Source organism: Salvelinus namaycush, chromosome 26 (genome assembly GCF_016432855.1).
Source record: "Salvelinus namaycush isolate Seneca chromosome 26, SaNama_1.0, whole genome shotgun sequence".
Taxonomy (NCBI): domain Eukaryota; kingdom Metazoa; phylum Chordata; class Actinopteri; order Salmoniformes; family Salmonidae; genus Salvelinus; species Salvelinus namaycush.
Genome location: NC_052332.1, coordinates 40697453 through 40714952, shown reverse-complemented (window position 1 = coordinate 40714952; position 17500 = coordinate 40697453). Strand labels below are relative to the sequence as shown.

The following is a 17500-nucleotide window of genomic DNA, read 5'->3' as shown; positions in this document are numbered from 1 at the left end:
TACGCATATAAAATCTAAATGTAATCCCTGCGTACACCTTACAAACTAAGGAGAGTGATTTTAAATGTGTAATGAAGAAAGTGTTCGCCTGTCCTGTAAATCTGTAAACTTCATACATGAAACATACATACACATACAATACATACTGAAAATTTATGGAGTTGTATGAACAGTAGAATTCCATCACACAACTTTTGTTTTGAAGCTGCTGACTAACATTAAAGTGCACATTTTTTAAATCACCACAGTAAGGATTCATCTTCACAGAGCTGTATTCTTTCAATGCAAACAGTATCTAAGGCAGCATTTTAAAGGTGTTAGTCTAGTCTGGACTTGTATTTGTTCCTGAAACTTGGCATCTTTTGGCCTGTACAAGTGCATCAACACCAGGTGTCATGTCCTGACTAGCTGTCACTTTCAGAATGTCATTTAAGTGCTTGTTTGTGAGCCTTGAACGCATTTTTGTTTTATTGATATTCATCACTGAGAAAATTTGTTCACAAAGGTAGGTTGTCCCAAACATGCACAAAATTTTAGCAGCCAGGGCTGTTAATTTGGGGTACCCTGGTAGTAGATACTGATAAAATCTGTCCAGACCTACAGAGGCAAATTTGCCCTTCAAATCTGCATCACACTGGTAGCTGGCTTTTACCGCTGCTTCACTGACTTCTCGGCTCTGGATGAAAGTTGACTGCTGTTTCCTCAGACCCGCCAGCAATTCGTTAATCTTATCTCTTCTCAGTTGTCCTTGCAAGCCGTCATATTTTTCGCTGTGATGAGTCTCGTAGTGGCGTCGAATATTATATTCCTTCAATACCGAAACTTGTTGCAAACACACCAAGCACGAAGGTTTTCCGTGCATCTCTGTAAATAAATAGGACGTGGTCCATTTTTCTTTGAAAATTCTACACTCCTTATCTACTTTTCTCCGTTTGGATAACGACATTTTGGCTAATGAGGGTGTAGCGGAGAGGTAGAGACCAAGGTATTAACAACGTCGTAACAAGCAGCAGATGGCGCATTGATACCGTCTGCTGTTTTCAGTCTGTCTCAGTGATGCGGCTTGTCTTCTACTCTGATGGAAAGAGTGCGCCCCTTAGCGGATAATCCATGAATTGCAGCGAATTAAAAATATTAATTCCATGTCTTTTATGCATTTTTTCCACTTTCAAATTATCCTGCGGGCCTGATCGAACCTCCTTGGGGGCCGGTTCCGGCCCGCGGGCCGTATGTTTGACACCCCTGTTTTAGGTGGTTGTAGAATTTAACGGCTCTTTTCTGGATTTTGATAATTAGTGGGTATCGGCCTAATTCTGCTCTGCATGCATTATTTGGTGTTCTACGTTGTACACGGAGGATATTTTTGCAGAATTCTGCATGCAGAGTCTCAATTTGGTGTTTGTCCCATTTTGTGAAATCTTGGTTGGTGAGCGGACCCCAGACCTCACAACCATAAAGGGCAATGGGCTCTATGACTGATTCAAGTATTTTTAGCCAGATCCTAATTGGTATGTTGAAATTTATGTTCCTTTTGATGGCATAGAAGGCCCTTCTTGCCTTGTCTCTCAGATCGTTCACAGCTTTGTGGAAGTTACCTGTGGTGCTGATGTTTAGGCCGAGGTATGTATAGTTTTTTGTGTGCTCTAGGGCAACGGTGTCTAGATGGAATTTGTGGTCCTGGTGACTGGACCTTTTTTGGAACACCATTATTTTGGTCTTACTGAGATTTACTGTCAGGGCCCAGGTCTGACAGAATCTGTGCAGAAGATCTAGGTGCTGCTGTAGGCCCTCCTTGGTTGGTGACAGAAGCACCAGATCATCAGCAAACAGTAGACATTTGACTTCGGATTCTAGTAGGGTGAGACCGGGTGCTGCAGACTGTTCTAGTGCCCGCGCCAATTCGTTGATATATATGTTGAAGAGGGTGGGGCTTAAGCTGCATCCCTGTCTCACCCCACGACCCTGTGTGAAGAAATGTGTGTGTTTTTTGCCAATTTTAACCGCACACTTGTTGTTTGTGTACATGGATTTTATAATGTCGTATGTTTTACCCCCAACACCACTTTCCATCAATTTGTATAGCAGACCCTCATGCCAAATTGAGTCGAAGGCTTTTTTGAAATCAACAAAGCATGAGAAGACTTTGCCTTTGTTTTGGTTTGTTTGGTTGTCAATTAGGGTGTGTAGGGTGAATACATGGTCTGTTGTACGGTAATTTGGTAAAAAGCCAATTTGACATTTGCTCAGTACATTGTTTTCATTGAGGAAATGTACGAGTCTGCTGTTAATGATAATGCAGAGGATTTTCCCAAGGTTACTGTTGACGCATATTCCACGGTAGTTATTGGGGTCAAATTTGTCTCCACTTTTGTGGATTGGGGTGATCAGTCCTTGGTTCCAAATATTGGGGAAGATGCCAGAGCTAAGGACGATGTTAAAGAGTTTTAGTATAGCCAATTGGAATTTGTTGTCTGTATATTTGATCATTTCATTAAGGATACCATCAACACCACAGGCCTTTTTGGGTTGGAGGGTTTTTATTTTGTCCTGTAACTCATTCAAGGTAATTGGAGAATCCAGTGGGTTCTGGTAGTCTTTAATAGTTGATTCTAGGATTTGTATTTGATCATGTATATGTTTTTGCTCTTTATTCTTTGTTATAGAGCCAAAAAGATTGGAGAAGTGGTTTACCCATACATCTCCATTTTGGATAGATAATTCTTCGTGTTGTTGTTTGTTTAGTGTTTTCCAATTTTCCCAGAATTGGTTAGAGTCTATGGAGTCTTCAATTACATTGAGCTGATTTCTGACGTGCTGTTCCTTCTTTTTCCGTAGTGTATTTCTGTATTGTTTTAGTGATTCACCATAGTGAAGGCGTAGACTCAGGTTTTCCGGGTCTCTATGTTTTTGGTTGGACAGGTTTCTCAATTTATTTCTTAGATTTTTGCATTCTTTATCAAACCATTTGTCATTGTTGTTCATTTTCTTCGGTTTTCTATTTGAGATTTTTAGATTTGATAGGGAAGCTGAGAGGTCAAATATACTGTTAAGATTTTCTACTGCCAAGTTTACACCTTCACTATTGCAGTGGAACATTTTACCCAGGAAGTTGTCTAAAAGGGATTGAATTTGCTGTTGCCTAATTGTTTTTTGGTAGGTTTCCAAACTGCATTCCTTCCATCTATAGCATTTCTTAATGTTACTCAGTTCCTTTGGCTTTGATGCCTCATGATTGAGTATTGCTCTGTTCAAGTAGACTGTTATTTTGCTGTGGTCTGATAGGGGTGTCAGTGGGCTGACTGTGAACGCTCTGAGAGACTCTGGGTTGAGGTCAGTGATAAAGTAGTCTACAGTGCTACTGCCAAGAGATGAGCTATAGGTGAACCTACCATAGGAGTCCCCTCGAAGCCTACCATTGACTATGTACATACCCAGCGTGCGACAGAGCTGCAGGAGTTGTGACCCGTTTTTGTTGGTTATGTTGTCATAGTTGTGCCTAGGGGGGCATATGGGGGAGGGAATGCTGTCACCTGCAGGCAGGTGTTTGTCCCCCTGTGTGCTGAGGGTGTCAGGTTCTTGTCCAGTTCTGGCATTTAGGTCGCCACAGACTAATACATGTCCCTGGGCCTGGAAATGATTGATTTCCCCCTCCAGGATGGAGAAGCTGTCTTTATTAAAGTATGGGGATTCTAGTGGGGGGATATAGGTAGCACACAGGAGGACATTTTTCTCTGTTAAGATAATTTCCTTTTGAATTTCTAGCCAAATGTAAAATGTTCCTGTTTTGATTAATTTAATGGAGTGAGTTAGGTCTGCTCTATACCAAATTAGCATTCCCCCTGAGTCCCTTCCCTGTTTCACACCTGGTAGTTTGGTGGATGGGACTACCAGCTCTCTGTAACCTAGAGGGCAACCAGTGGGTCCGTCTCCGCTATACCATGTTTCTTGCAGGATGACAATGTCTGCATTACCGATTTCTTTGGTGAAGTCCGGGTTCCTGCTCTTTAGGCCAAAGGCAGATGACCTCAGGCCTTGGATATTCCAGGATGATATAGTGAAGGCTTTTTGTTCCATAAAGTGTCCAATGTTGTTGGCCGTGTGGTTTGGCCTCAGGCCAGTAAGTGTGAGCAGAGCCTGCTGAGCATCTGGTACATGCCGTTGGCTTGGGCGAGTGTAAGAGTGGGGGTTGGGCCTGTTTGCCCGCTCACTACCTGGGCGTATGTGTGACTTCCATGTTGATGCCCTCTTTGCGGGGGTGGGGTGCATGGGGTGGGCAGGAGTGGCATAGGTCTGATCTGAGGGGGCCTAAATGGGGTGTGGGCATGGTTGATGTGGGGGGGTGTTGATTGGTTGGGGTGGGGGTGTGGATGTGTCTGGGGGTGCTGTGGTCTGGATGTAAGTCCTCTTGGCGTGGGTCCTCTATGTGTAGGTCCACGGGGGGGTCCTGCAGGTCTTGGAGGGTGTCTCGCTGGTCTGGGTGGGGTGTCTATTGATCTGTTGCTCCTGTGTGAAGTGTTGGGGCTGCGTTTGAGAGCGATGTCCTTTAGAGTCTGGGCAAAGGTGGGCACTGCTGCCTTATAGAGGTGGACCTGGTCATAGAGGCTGTTCAAGTCCAGGGTGGAGTGGTGGGCCAGGAAAACATTTGGTTTTGAGGCACAGTCACGGGAAATGCTTGCGTTTACCCGCTGTATTGTAGCAGGGTGGAAGTCTTTTCGTGGTAGCAGGGTGGAGATAACCACGTGTGCATTGGGGAAAGTAGAAGAAGCTTTTTCAATCACTCCCTTCAGTGCTGTGGCCACCCTTTCCTGCTGTGCTCTCAGGTCGTTTGTGCCTGTGTGTATTATTATGTGGCTAGGTGAGCCTAGTTTGTCCTCAGACAGAAGGTCTAGGGCGCACTGGGTGTTTGGACACCAGAGTTTAGACACACTGTGTTTGGGAAAAAGTTTTTTTTCTTCTATATATTTCCCATTTGAGTCCATAAGGAGAACAATCTGTGTCTTGTGTTTGTTCTCAGTGGGTGTGGGGGGGTTGTCAGGAGGGCTATCAGGGTGGCTGACAGGGGGGGTGCTCAGCTGCTGGGCTTGGGGTTTTTCTTTTGTCTGTTCTGCTGTGATGTTGACTCTATGGTCAGGGTCTGGTGTGGACTGTTCTGCTGTGGTGTCGAGACTTTTGTCCGGTGCTGAGGTGGGCTGTTCTGCTGGCGTCTCTGTGGGGATGGCCACCTCCCTAGTGGGTTGTTCTCTGTCACATGCCATCCCCCTCAACCTCTCCTCCAGCAGTCTGATCCTCTCCTCCATCCCCCTCTCCCTCTCCTCCAGCAGTCTGATCCTCTCCTCCTCTCCTCTCTCTCTCTCTCTCTCTCGCTCTCCCTCTCTCTCTCTGCTCCAGGAACTTTGTCCATTATCACTTACAGCTTTTTCTCGCTCTCATTCCCTCCCTCTACCCGCCTTTCTCTCTCTCTCTATCTCTCTCTCCCTCTCTCTCTCTCTCACCGCTCCATTGACTTTGTCCATTATCACGTACAGATTTCTCTCTCCCTCTCTCAATCTCTCATTCCCTCCCTCTACCCGCCTCTCTCTCTCTCTCTCTCTCTCTCTCTCTCTCTCTCTCTCTCTCTCTCTCTCTCTCTCTCTCTCTCTCTCTCTCTCTCTCTCTCTCTCTCTCTGTCTCTGTCTCTGTCTCTCTCTCTCTCTCTCTCTCTCTCTCTCTCTCTCTCTCTCTCTCTCTCTCTCTCTCACCGCTCCATTGACTTTCTTTCCATCAACAGTCAAGCCAAGCGTGATAGAACTAAGAGTGATAGAAGTCAAGGACAAAGCATTTAGAGGAGAAGGCCAGTGACTGAACATGTCATCTCTAAACACCGTATCATGTCTCAGCCAGGCTGCTAGCCTGGAGGGGCTCTTTTATATTATATAGCACTGTCAGCTGCATCTAGTCAAATCAAATCACATCATATTGGTCACATACACATGGCTAGCAGATGTTAATGTGAGTGTAGCGAAATGCTTGTTCTTCTAGTTCCCGACGGTGCAGCAATACCTTACAAGTAATCTAACAATTCCACAACAACTATCTAATACACACAAATCTAAAGGAGTGAATGAGAATATGTACATATAAATATACGGATGAACGATGGCCGAGCGGCATAGGCAAGATGCAATAGATGGTATAAAATACAGTATATACTGTACATGTGATATGAGTAATGTAAGATATGTAAACAATATTAAAGGGCCATTATTTAGAGTGGCATTGTTTAAAGTGGCTAGTGATCCATTTACTAAAGTGTCCAGTGATTGGGTCTCAATGTAGGCAGCAGTCTCTCTGAGTTAGTGATTGCTGTTTAACTTCTTATGGCTGGGGGGCAGTATTGAGTAGCTTGGATGAATAAGGTGCCCAGAGTAAACTGCCTGCTACTCAGTCCCAGAAGCTAAGATATGCATATTATTAGTAGATTTGGATAGAAAACACTGACGTTTCTAAAACTGTTTGAATGATGTCTGTGAGTATAACAGAACTCATATGGCAGGCAAAAACCTGAGAAAAATCCAACCAGGAAGTGGGAAACCTGAGGTTTGTAGGTTTGCCTATCCAATATACAGTGTCTATGGGGTCATATTGCACTTCCTAAGGCTTCCACTAGATGTCAACAGTCTTTAGAACATTGTGATGCGTCTACTGTGAAGGATGAGGGAATAGGAGCTGATTGAGTCAGGGGTCTGGCAGAGTGCCACGAGCTCACTCAGACGCGCCCCTGTGAGAGGTAGCTGCGTTCCTTCTCCTTTCTAAAGACAAAGGAATTCTCAGTTTGAAACATTATTGAAGATTTATGTTAAAAACATCCTAAAGATTGATTCTATACATCGTTTGACATGTTTCTATGAACTGTAATGGAATTTTTTTACTTTTCGTCTGGCCTGCGCGTCATCAATTTGGATTTTGGAACTAAACGCGCGAACAAAAAGGAGGTATTTGGACATAAATTATGGACGTTATCCAACAAAACAAACATTTATTGTGGAACTGGGATTCCTGGGAGTGTATTCTGATGAAGATCATCAAAGGTAAGTGAATATTTCTAATGTTATTTCTGACTTCTGTTGACTCCACAACATGGCGGGTACCTGTATGGCTTGTTTTGGTCTCTGAGCGCTGTACTCAGATTACTGCATGGTGTGCTTTCTCTGTAAAGTTTTTTTGAAATCTGACACAGCGGTTGCATTAAGGAGAAGTTTATCTAAAGTTCCATGTATAATACTTGTATCTTTTATCAATGTTTATTATGAGTATTTCTGTAAATTGATGTGGCTCTCTGCAAAATCACCGGATGTTTTGGAGGCAAAACATTACTGAACATAACGCGCAAATATAAACTAAGATTTTTGGATATAAATATGAACTTTATCGAACAAAACATGCGTGTCCTATGCGTGTCATCTGCGTGTCACAAGTCCTATGCGTGTCATCTGATGAAGATCATCAAAGGTTAGTGATTCATTTTATCTCTATTTCTGCTTTTTTGTGACTCCTCTCTTTGGCTGGAAAAAACGGCTGTGTTTTTCTGTGAATAGGCTCTCACCTAACATAATCAGATGGTGTGCTTTCGTCGTAAAGCCTTTTTGAAATCGGAAACTTTGGTGGGATTAACAACAAGTTTATCTTTAAAATGGTGTAAAATACTTGTATGTTTGAGGAATTTTAATTATGAGATTTCTGTTGTTTGAATTTTGCACCCTGCACTTTCACTGGCTGTTGTCAAGTCGATCCCGTTAACGGGATCTCAGCCATAAGAATTAACAGTCTGACGGCCTTGAGATAGAAGCTGTTTTTCAGTCTCTCGGTCCCAGCTTAGATGCACCTGTACTGATCTCGCCTTCTGGATGATAGTGGGGTGAACAGGCAGCGGCTCGGTGGTTGTTGTCCTTGATGATCTTTTTGGCCTTCCTGTGACATCGGGTGCTGTAGGTGTCATGGAGGGTAGGTAGTTTGCCCCCGATGATGCGTTGTGCGTACCGCACCACCCTCTGAATAGCTGTACCAGGTGCAGTTGCCGTACCAGGCTGTGATACAGCCCAACAGGATGCTCTCGATTGTGCATCTGTAAAATTGTGTCAGGGTTTTGGGTGACAAGACAAATTTCTTCAGCCTACTGAGGTTGAAGAGGCGCTGTTGCGCCTTCTTCACCATGCTGTCTGTGTGGGTGGACCATTTCAGTTTGTCTGTGATGTGTACGCCAAGGAACTTAAAACTTTCCACCTTTGCCACTGCTGTCCCTTCGAAGTGGATAAGGGGGTGCTCCCTCTGCTGTTTCTTGAAGTCCACGATCATCTCACCACGATCATCTCCTTTGTTTTGTTGACGTTGAGTGACAAGTTGTTTTCCTGACACCACACTCCGAGGGCCCTCACCTCCTCCCTGTAGGCTGTCTCATCGTTGTTGGTAATCAAGTCCACTACTGTTGTGTCGTCTGCAAACTTGATGATTGAGTTGGAGGCGTGCATGACTACGCAGTCGTGGGTGAACAGGGAGTACAGGAGGGGGCTGACCACGCACCCTTGTGGGGCCCCAGTGTTGAGGGTCGTTTCCTACCTTCACCACGTGGGGCGGAAAAGTTCAGGACCCCAATTACACAGGGCGGGGTTGAGACCCAGGGCCTCCAGCTTGATGATGAGCTTGGAGGGTACTATGGTGTTGAAAGCTGAGCTGTAGTCAATGAACAGCATTCTTACATATGTATTCCTCTTGTCCAGATGGGATAGGGCAGTGTGCAGTGTGATGGCGATTGCATCGTCTGTGGATCTATTGGGGCAATTTGCAAATTGAAGTGGGTCTAGAGTGGCGGTGATATGATCCTTGACTAGCCTCTCAAAGCCTTTCATGATGACAGAAGTAAATGTGTACGTAGCGGTAGTCATTTAGTTCAGTTATCTTTGCCTTCTTGGGTACAGGAACAATGGTGGCCATCTTGAAGCATGTGGGGACAGCAGACTGGGATAGGGAGCGATTGAATATGTCCGTAAACACACCAGCCAGCTGGTCTGCGCATGCTCTGAGGACTCGGCTTGGGAGGCCGTCTGGGCCAGCAGCTTTGCGAGGGTTAACACGTTTAGAGAGAAGGGGGGGGGGGGGCAGTCCTTATATGCGGGCCGCGATGGTGGCACTGTGTTATCCTCAAAGCGGGCAGCAAAGAAGGTGTTTAGTTTGTCTGGAAGCGTGACGTCGGTGTCCTGGTTTTCTTGTAGTCTGTAATTTCCTGTAAACCCTGCCACATACGTCTCGTGTCTGAGCCGGAATTTTGCTTGTTTGATTGCCTTGCGGAGGGAATAACTACACTGTTTATTCTGCCATATTCCCAGACCTCTTTCCATGGTTCAATGTGGTCGTTCGCCCTTTTAGTTTTGCGCAAATGCTGCCATCCATCCACGGTTTCTGGTTAGGGTAGGTTGCAATAGTCACAGTGGGTACAACATCTCCAATGCACTTCTTTATAAACTCCATCACAGAGTCAGTGTATAGATCGATGTTGTTATCTGAGGCTGACCGGAACATATCCCAGTCCGCGTGATCAAAACAATTTTGAAGGGTGGCTTCCGATTGGTCAGGCCAGCGTTGAATGGTTCTAGTCACTGGTACATCCTGTTGGAAATTCTGCCTGTATGGTAGCCTAGTGGATAGAGCGTTGGGCCTGTAACCGAAAGGTTGCTAAATCGAATCCCCGAGCTGACGGGGTTAAAATATGCTGTTCACCCCTTGAAAAAGGCAGTTAACCCATTGTTCCTAGGCTGTCATTGTAAATAAGAATTTGTTCGTAACTGATTTGCCTAGTTAAATAAAAAATAAGCCTTGTTTACAGTTTACATAGAGTCCAGTGAAGTTCCTTGAGAGCTGTCTTGGTGTCTGCTTGATGGGGAATGTACACAGCTGTGACGATAACTGACAGTTTACATTGTACAGTGGATTACATTGTCTGTTTTTACGACTTCAGAGTTACAGTACACTTTAAAGACTGTAATGTGTACGTTACTGTAAAAAAAAAAAGTACAGTATGTTACTGTAAATTCTAAATAAACTTTGGTTTAACAGTATATTACTGTAAGAAATTACTTCTTTACAGTATGATATGCCAAAGAGCCGAGCACAAAGAGCGCTGACACAGCCACAAACACCAGCTTCATCCTTGGGTAGTCCCGCTCTCTCCATGGTAGATGATGTGTTGTTAAATGCTATAAAATAAACCCTCTCTATCTCTCTCCATGGTAGATGATGTGTTGTTAAATGCTATAAAATAAACCCTCTCTCTCTCTCTCCATGGTAGACGATGTGTTGTTAAATGCTATAAAATAAACCCTCTCTCTCTCTCCATGGTAGATGATGTGCCCCCCCACCCCCCCTCCCACCCCCCTCGCTCTGCAGTATATGGAAAGCATTATCTGTAGACCCCCTCAGAACTGACATTGAAACCAACTCCCTGTTGGCCTAGAAAGATATGCCAAGCGAAGGAGAGGGATAAATTATTCAACAAAGGCTTGCTCCTCTGTGTTTCATGTGGAATCCTACGACTACACAATACAGTCACACGCACACGCACACGCACACGCACACGCAGCTCTCCAGCCTCTCTATCCCTTCGGGATTTCTTTGATCCCTCCTTCTCTCCTCTCTCATTGTGTGTGTACGAGGAGGTGTTCCTCTGGGGGTTTGAGGAGGTAAAGGGAAGTACGAGGAGGTGTTCCTCTGGGGGGTTTGAGGAGGTAAAGGGAAGTACGAGGAGGAGTTCCTCTGGGAGGTTTGAGGAGGTAAAGGGAAGTACGAGGAGAAGAGAAAAAACAGCATACTTACTGGTGAGCATGGTGATGTCCTGTTCTGTGAGACCGTCGAAGGCTTCGTCTGTTGGGGCGAACACGGTGTAGGATCCGTCCTGTTTCAACAGCTCTGTCAGACCTGCACTCTCCATCAGAGACAGGAAGATTCTAGAAATACACAATCAATCAATCCATAAATTCTACAGATCAGTTCCTTTGTTTCCTGTCCTCATTTTCAACAGCAAAACCAAGTCTTGAACAATGTTCACTTCAACAAAGTAAAGATACAAAGGCAGGACATAATACATACATGTAACATCAGGTTTCACACATATATTTCATTGATACCAATAGTCAGAGTGTTGAGATCACATGGACATCTCAGGTCCCTGTACTGTATAATAACACATTGATTAGGGTGAGTGTCCTTACTTAAAGCGTCCATCAGAGATGAGAAGTTTGTAGATGGTGGTCTGAGCTGGTTTGATGAGTGAACTCATCAGATGAAGAGCTCCGTTGCTGCCCTCTTTACTGCCCCGCACCATGCAGGCATTCTCAATACACACAGCCTAGAGACAGAGATACATCAATCCATCCAGAGAGAGAGAGAGAGAGAGAGATAGAGAGAGAAGAGGAGAGAGAGAGAGACAGAGAGAGAGAGAGAGAGAGAAGGGGAGAGAGAGAGGGAAAGAGAAGGGAGAGAGAGAGAGAGAGAGAAAAGGGGGGAGCGAGAGACAGAAGGGAGAGAGAATGAGAGAAGGGGGAGAGAGAGAGAGACAAGAGAGAGAGAGAGAGAAAGAGAGAGAGAGAGAGAGAGAGAGAGAGAGAGAGGAGAGAGAGAGAGAGAGAGAGAGAGAGAGAGAAAAGGGGGGAGCGAGAGACAGAAGGGGAGAGAGAGTGAGAGAAGGAGGGGAGAGAGAGAGAGAGAGAGAAGAGAGAGAGAGAGAGAGAGAGAGAGAGAGAGAGAGAGAGAGAGAGAGAGAGAGGGAGAGAGAGAGAGAGAGTTAAAGTATGTAGAGGTGTAGTTGTAGTTGAATAGTTGAAAGGGTTATTCCAAGCTGGTTAACACAGTAAAACTCCATAAGGACATGAAGCTGGTTAAAACCTGTATATGAACACAGTATAGCTGAGGACCACCGTAATGTATATCCAGCTGGCCCAGTGGTGCTGCCAAGCTGGGACAATGACATATTTTATGGATGTTGTTATACACTTGAAAGACCAGGCATTATGTTGTTAACACTTAGTAATGAACTTGATAATGACTTTCACATTTACACAGTGTGGAACCAATGTATTGTCTTTCTGTCTTTCTACCATTCTCTCTCTCTCTCTCACACACACACACACACACACACACACACACACACACACACACACACACCACACACACCCACACACACACACACACACACACACACACACACACACACACACACACGTACACGCACACGCGCGCACGCGCACGCACACGCACACACACACACACACACACTCACTGTGCGGTAGATGAAGACACGCAATAGCTTTCCAGAGACGGTTTCTAGCAGTTGTCCATTGTAGAGTTCACTCAGTGTATGTTTAAACTTCAGGATGTGGTTCTGTAGGATCACCTTGAGCATATTCTGGTCTATAGCCATCACCTCATCTGGAACACAAAGGGGACATACTGTATATACACTTATTGATACGCATTCAATGTGTTTTTTATTCAAATCTCTTCTCTGCATTATCTTAGGTGACACTGATTAAACCAGATACTAAACTCAGAATTTTATAGATCTTAAGTTGGGGCTTGTACTTAGAGTCAGAGTTCCTAGTACATTTCCAATGTGTTTCCCTAGACCAAAACAGGGCTTATTCAACAACTCTAAACCTAGTGCTTAAATTACAGGCTGAAAATGCTGGGCATAGGTTCCTAGGCTTCAAGCCCCCAGTCGAAAAGGGTCTGTTATGTGCTATGTTAAGGGGAGTGTACTCACCAGAGAAAGCAGGGTTGAGGGGGGCCAATAGCGTGTACTCACCAGAGAAAGCAGGGTTGAGGGGATCCAATAAAGTGTACTCACCAGAGAAAGCAGGGTTGAGGGGGGCCAATAGCGTGTACTCACCAGAGAAAGCAGGGTTGAGGGGGGCCAATAGCGTGTACTCACCAGAGAAAGCAGGGTTGAGGGGGGCCAATAGCGTGTACTCTGTCTCTGGCTTCATGGCAGCTGATAGGCCGAGCTCTGAAACCATGTCACTGAAGGTGCTCTGGGATTCACCAACCAGCTCCATCACCTCCTTGGCTTGAAGTGGAACAACACACACGCATAAACATCAGGTACAACATCAACAACAATAACCCACACACACTTGCACATAAACAACAACATCAACAACAACACACGCTAACACCTAAAGAGAAACTAGCTGCATCACTTCCTTGGCTTGCTAATAAAGCACTACCACAAGCCTACAGGTTTCCATTTTAGCCCTTAAACCCTTATCCAGACCTCTCTGGAATGAACCCTAAACCCTTATCCTGGTCTCTCTGGAATGAACCCTAAACCCTTATCCTGGTCTCTCTGGAATGAACCCTAAACCCTTATCCTGGTCTCTCTGGAATGAACCCTAAACCCTTATCCTGGTCTCTCTGGAATGGACCCTAAACCCTTCTCCAGACCTCTCTGGAATGAACCCTAAACCCTTATCCTGGTCTCTCTGGAATGAACCCTAAACCCTTATCCTGGTCTCTCTGGAATGGACCCTAAACCCTTATTCTGGTCACTCTGGAATGAACCCTAAACCCTTATCCTGGTCTCTCTGGAATGAACCCTAAACCCTTATCCTGGTCTCTCTGGAATGGACCCTAAACCCTTATTCTGGTCACTCTGGAATGAACCCTAAACCCTTATCCAGACCTCTCTGGAATGAACCCTAAACCCTTATCCTGGTCTCTCTGGAATGGACCCTAAACCCTTATTCTGGTCACTCTGGAATGAACCCTAAACCCTTATCCTGGTCTCTCTGGAATGAACCCTAAACCCTTCTCCAGGTCTCTCTGGAATGGACCCTAAACCCTTATTCTGGTCACTCTGGAATGAACCCTTCTCCAGGTCTCTCTTTAATGAACCCTAAACCCTTATCCTGGTCTCTCTGGAATGAACCCCTATCCTGGTCTCTCTGGAATGAACCCTAAACCCTTATTCTGGTCACTCTGGAATGAACCCTTCTCCAGGTCTCTCTTTAATGAACCCTAAACCCTTATCCAGACCTCTTTGGAATGAACCCTAAACCCTTATCCTGGTCTCTCTGGAATGAACCCTAAACCCTTATCCTGGTCTCTCTGGAATGAACCCTAAACCCTTATTCTGGTCTCTCTGGAATGGACCCTAAACCCTTTATCCTGTTCTCTCTGGAATGAACCCTAAACCCTTATCCTGGTCTCTCTGGAATGAATCCTAAACCCTTATCCTGGTCTCTCTGGAATGGACCCTAAACCCTTATCCAGGTCTCTCTGGAATGAACCCTAAACCCTTATCCAGGTCTCTCTGGAATGAACCCTAAACCCTTATCCTGGTCTCTCTGGAATGAATCCTAAACCCTTATCCTGGTCTCTCTGGAATGAACCCTAAACCCTTATCCTGGTCTCTCTGGAATGAACCCTAAACCCTTCTCCTGGTCTATCTGGAAGGAACCCTAAACCCTTATCCTGGTCTCTCTGGAATGAACCCTAAACCCTTCTCCTGGTCTATCTGGAATGAACCCTAAACCCTTATCCTGGTCTCTCTGGAATGAACCCTAAACCCTTCTCCTGGTCTATCTGGAAGGAACCCTAAACCCTTATCCTGGTCTCTCTGGAATGAACCCTAAACCCTTCTCCTGGTCTATCTGGAAGGAACCCTAAACCCTTATCCTGGTCTCTCTGGAATGAACCCTAAACCCGTATCCTGGTCACTCTGGAATGAACCCTAAACCCTTATCCAGGTCTCTCTGGAATGAACCCTTATCCTGGTCTCTCTGGAATGAACCCTAAACCCTTATCCAGACCTCTCTGGAATGAACCCTAAACCCTTATCCTGGTCTCTCTGGAATGAACCCTAAACCCTTCTCCAGGTCTCTCTGGAATGAACCCTAAACCCTTATCCTGGTCTCTCTGGAATGAACCCTAAACCCTTCTCCTGGTCTATCTGGAAGGAACCCTAAACCCTTCTCCAGGTCTCTCTGGAATGAACCCTAAACTCTTATCCTGGTCTATCTGGAATGAACCCTAAACCCTTATCCTGGTCTCTCTGGAATGAACCCTAAACCCTTCTCCTGGTCTATCTGGAATGAACCCTAAACCCTTATCCTGGTCTCTCTGGAATGAACCCTAAACCCTTATCCTGGTCTCTCTGGAATGGACCCTAAACCCCTATCCTGGTCTCTCTGGAATGAACCCTAAACCCTTATCCAGACCTCTCTGGAATGAACCCTAAACCCCTATCCTGGTCTCTCTGGAATGAACCCTAAACCCTTCTCCAGGTCTCTCTGGAATGAACCCTAAACCCTTATCCTGGTCTCTCTGGAATGGACCCTAAACCCTTCTCCAGGTCTCTCTGGAATGAACCCTAAACCCTTATCCTGGTCTCTCTGGAATGAACCCTAAACCCTTCTCCAGGTCTCTCTGGAATGAACCCTAAACCCTTCTCCTGGTCTCTCTGGAATGAACCCTAAACCCTTATCCTGGTCTCTCTGGAATGAACCCTAAACCCTTCTCCAGGTCTCTCTGGAATGAACCCTAAACCCTTATCCTGGTCTCTCTGGAATGAACCCTAAACCCTTATCCTGGTCTCTCTGGAATGAACCCTAAACCCTTATCCTGGTCTCTCTGGAATGAACCCCAAACCCTTCTCCAGGTCTCTCTGGAATGAACCCTAAACCCTTCTCCAGGTCTCTCTGGAATGAACCCTAAACCCTTCTCCTGGTCTCTCTGGAATGAACCCTAAACTCTTATTCTGGTCTCTGTGGAAAAATAGATTTTTTTCTCAATGAGACTAACATAGTTAAATAAAGGTTAACAAATAAAAATCCCGGACATGTATACTGTACAAAAAAATATAAATGCAACATTAACTAAATTCAACCATTTTACTGAGTTACAGTTCATAAAAGGAAATCAGTCAATTGAAATTGATGTATTAGACCCTAATCTATGGATTTCAAATGACTGGGCAGGGGCACAGCCATGGAGGGCCTGGGATGGCATAGGCCCACCCACTTGGGAGCCAGGCCCAGCCAATCAGAATGAGTTTTTCCCCACAAAAGGGCTTTTTTACAGACAGAAATAGTCCTCAGTTTCATCAGCTTTCCGGGTGGCTGGTCTCAGACGAATCTCTAGCAACAGCTCTGGAGGACATTCCTACAGTCAACATGTCAATTGCACGCTCCCTCAAAACATCTGTGGCATTGTGTTGTGTGACAAAACCGCACATTTTAGAGTGGCCTTTTATCGTCCCCAGCACAAGGTGCACCTGTGTAATGAGCAAGCTGTTGAATCATCTTCTTGTTATTCCACACCTGTCAGGTGGATGGATTATCTTGGCAAAGGAGAAATGCTCACTAACAGGGATGTAAACAAATCCATTCATATCCAAGAGAAATGACTTCTGCTACAGACAGAAGAGGGACTGGCCACACCTCAGAGTCTGGTTCCTCTCTAGGTTTCTTCCTAGGTTCCTGCCTTCTAGGGAGTTTTTTTCCTAGCCACTGTAATTCTGCATCATTGCTTTGCTTGCTCTTCGGGGCTTTAGGCTGAGTGTCTGTAAAGCAGTTTGTGACAGACAAGTGCTGATAAAAAAAGGCTTTATTAAATACATTTGATTGATTGATTAATTGAGTTAGCGGTTGGCTTTTAAATGAGGCAATGTTTCTGGAATCTCTTTCAGTGTCTCACCATGAAGGCCTACTATATGGGTTTAAAGGTTATCGTCATGGAAATAAGATCTTACCTGAGTCAGGTATGAGGACCTTGTCGATGAGGTGGATGACTCCGTTGGAGGTGACAATGTCTTTTTTCAGGACCATCTTGATCCCGTTGACCGTCAGGCTGTCTCCGTCACAGCCAATCTCAATGGTGCTGCCCTCCACTGTCTCGTACACAGACCCGGCCATGATGGCCTCAGAGCACTGCACACTGTTTAACAGGTGGTAGTTCATCAGGGCTATGGGAGAGAGAGGCAGAGGCAGAGGGAGAGGGAGAGGGAGAGGGAGAGGGAGAGGGAGAGGGAGAGGAGAGGAGAGGAGAGGAGAGGAGAGGAGAGGAGAGGAGAGGAGAGGAGAGGAGAGGAGAGGAGAGGAGAGGAGAGAGAGAGAGAAAGAGAGAGAGACAAATAGAAAGAGATGGAGACAGAAAGAGAGAGAGAGGAGAGAGATAGAGAGAGAGAGAAAGGGGAGAGAGGAGAGAGAGGTGAGAGAGGAGAGAGAAGAGAGAGGAGAGAGACAAAAAAAATAGATGGAGAGAGAGAGCGAGTGAGTGAGAGTACACGCCATTGCCTCCCCAAAAACGCCATTACCTCGGCCTAAACATCAGCGCCACAAAGCTGTGAACGTTCTGAGAGACAAGGCAAGAAGGGCCTTCTATGCCTTCAAAAGGACCTGGCTAAAAATACTTGCCCTTTAAAAACCCATTGCCCTTTATGTCTGGGGTCCGCTCATCAACCAAGAATTCACAAAAT

General features: G+C 45.4%; 1 protein-coding gene across 1 annotated transcript in view; it reads right to left on the bottom strand.

Annotated features, from left to right (window-relative positions):
- Positions 1-11853: 11853 nt before the first annotated feature.
- The window catches only part of LOC120021167 (periostin-like), a 34260-nt gene continuing 28613 nt past the window's right edge, over positions 11854-17500 (bottom strand). The window contains exons 7-10 of the mRNA XM_038964805.1: positions 16775-16987; positions 12788-13090; positions 12305-12453; positions 11854-11910 (exon numbers count right to left, since the gene is read on the bottom strand). Of these exons, the coding sequence (XP_038820733.1) occupies positions 11854-11910; positions 12305-12453; positions 12788-13090; positions 16775-16987 (722 nt within the window). The remainder of the gene's footprint in view (positions 11911-12304; positions 12454-12787; positions 13091-16774; positions 16988-17500) is intronic.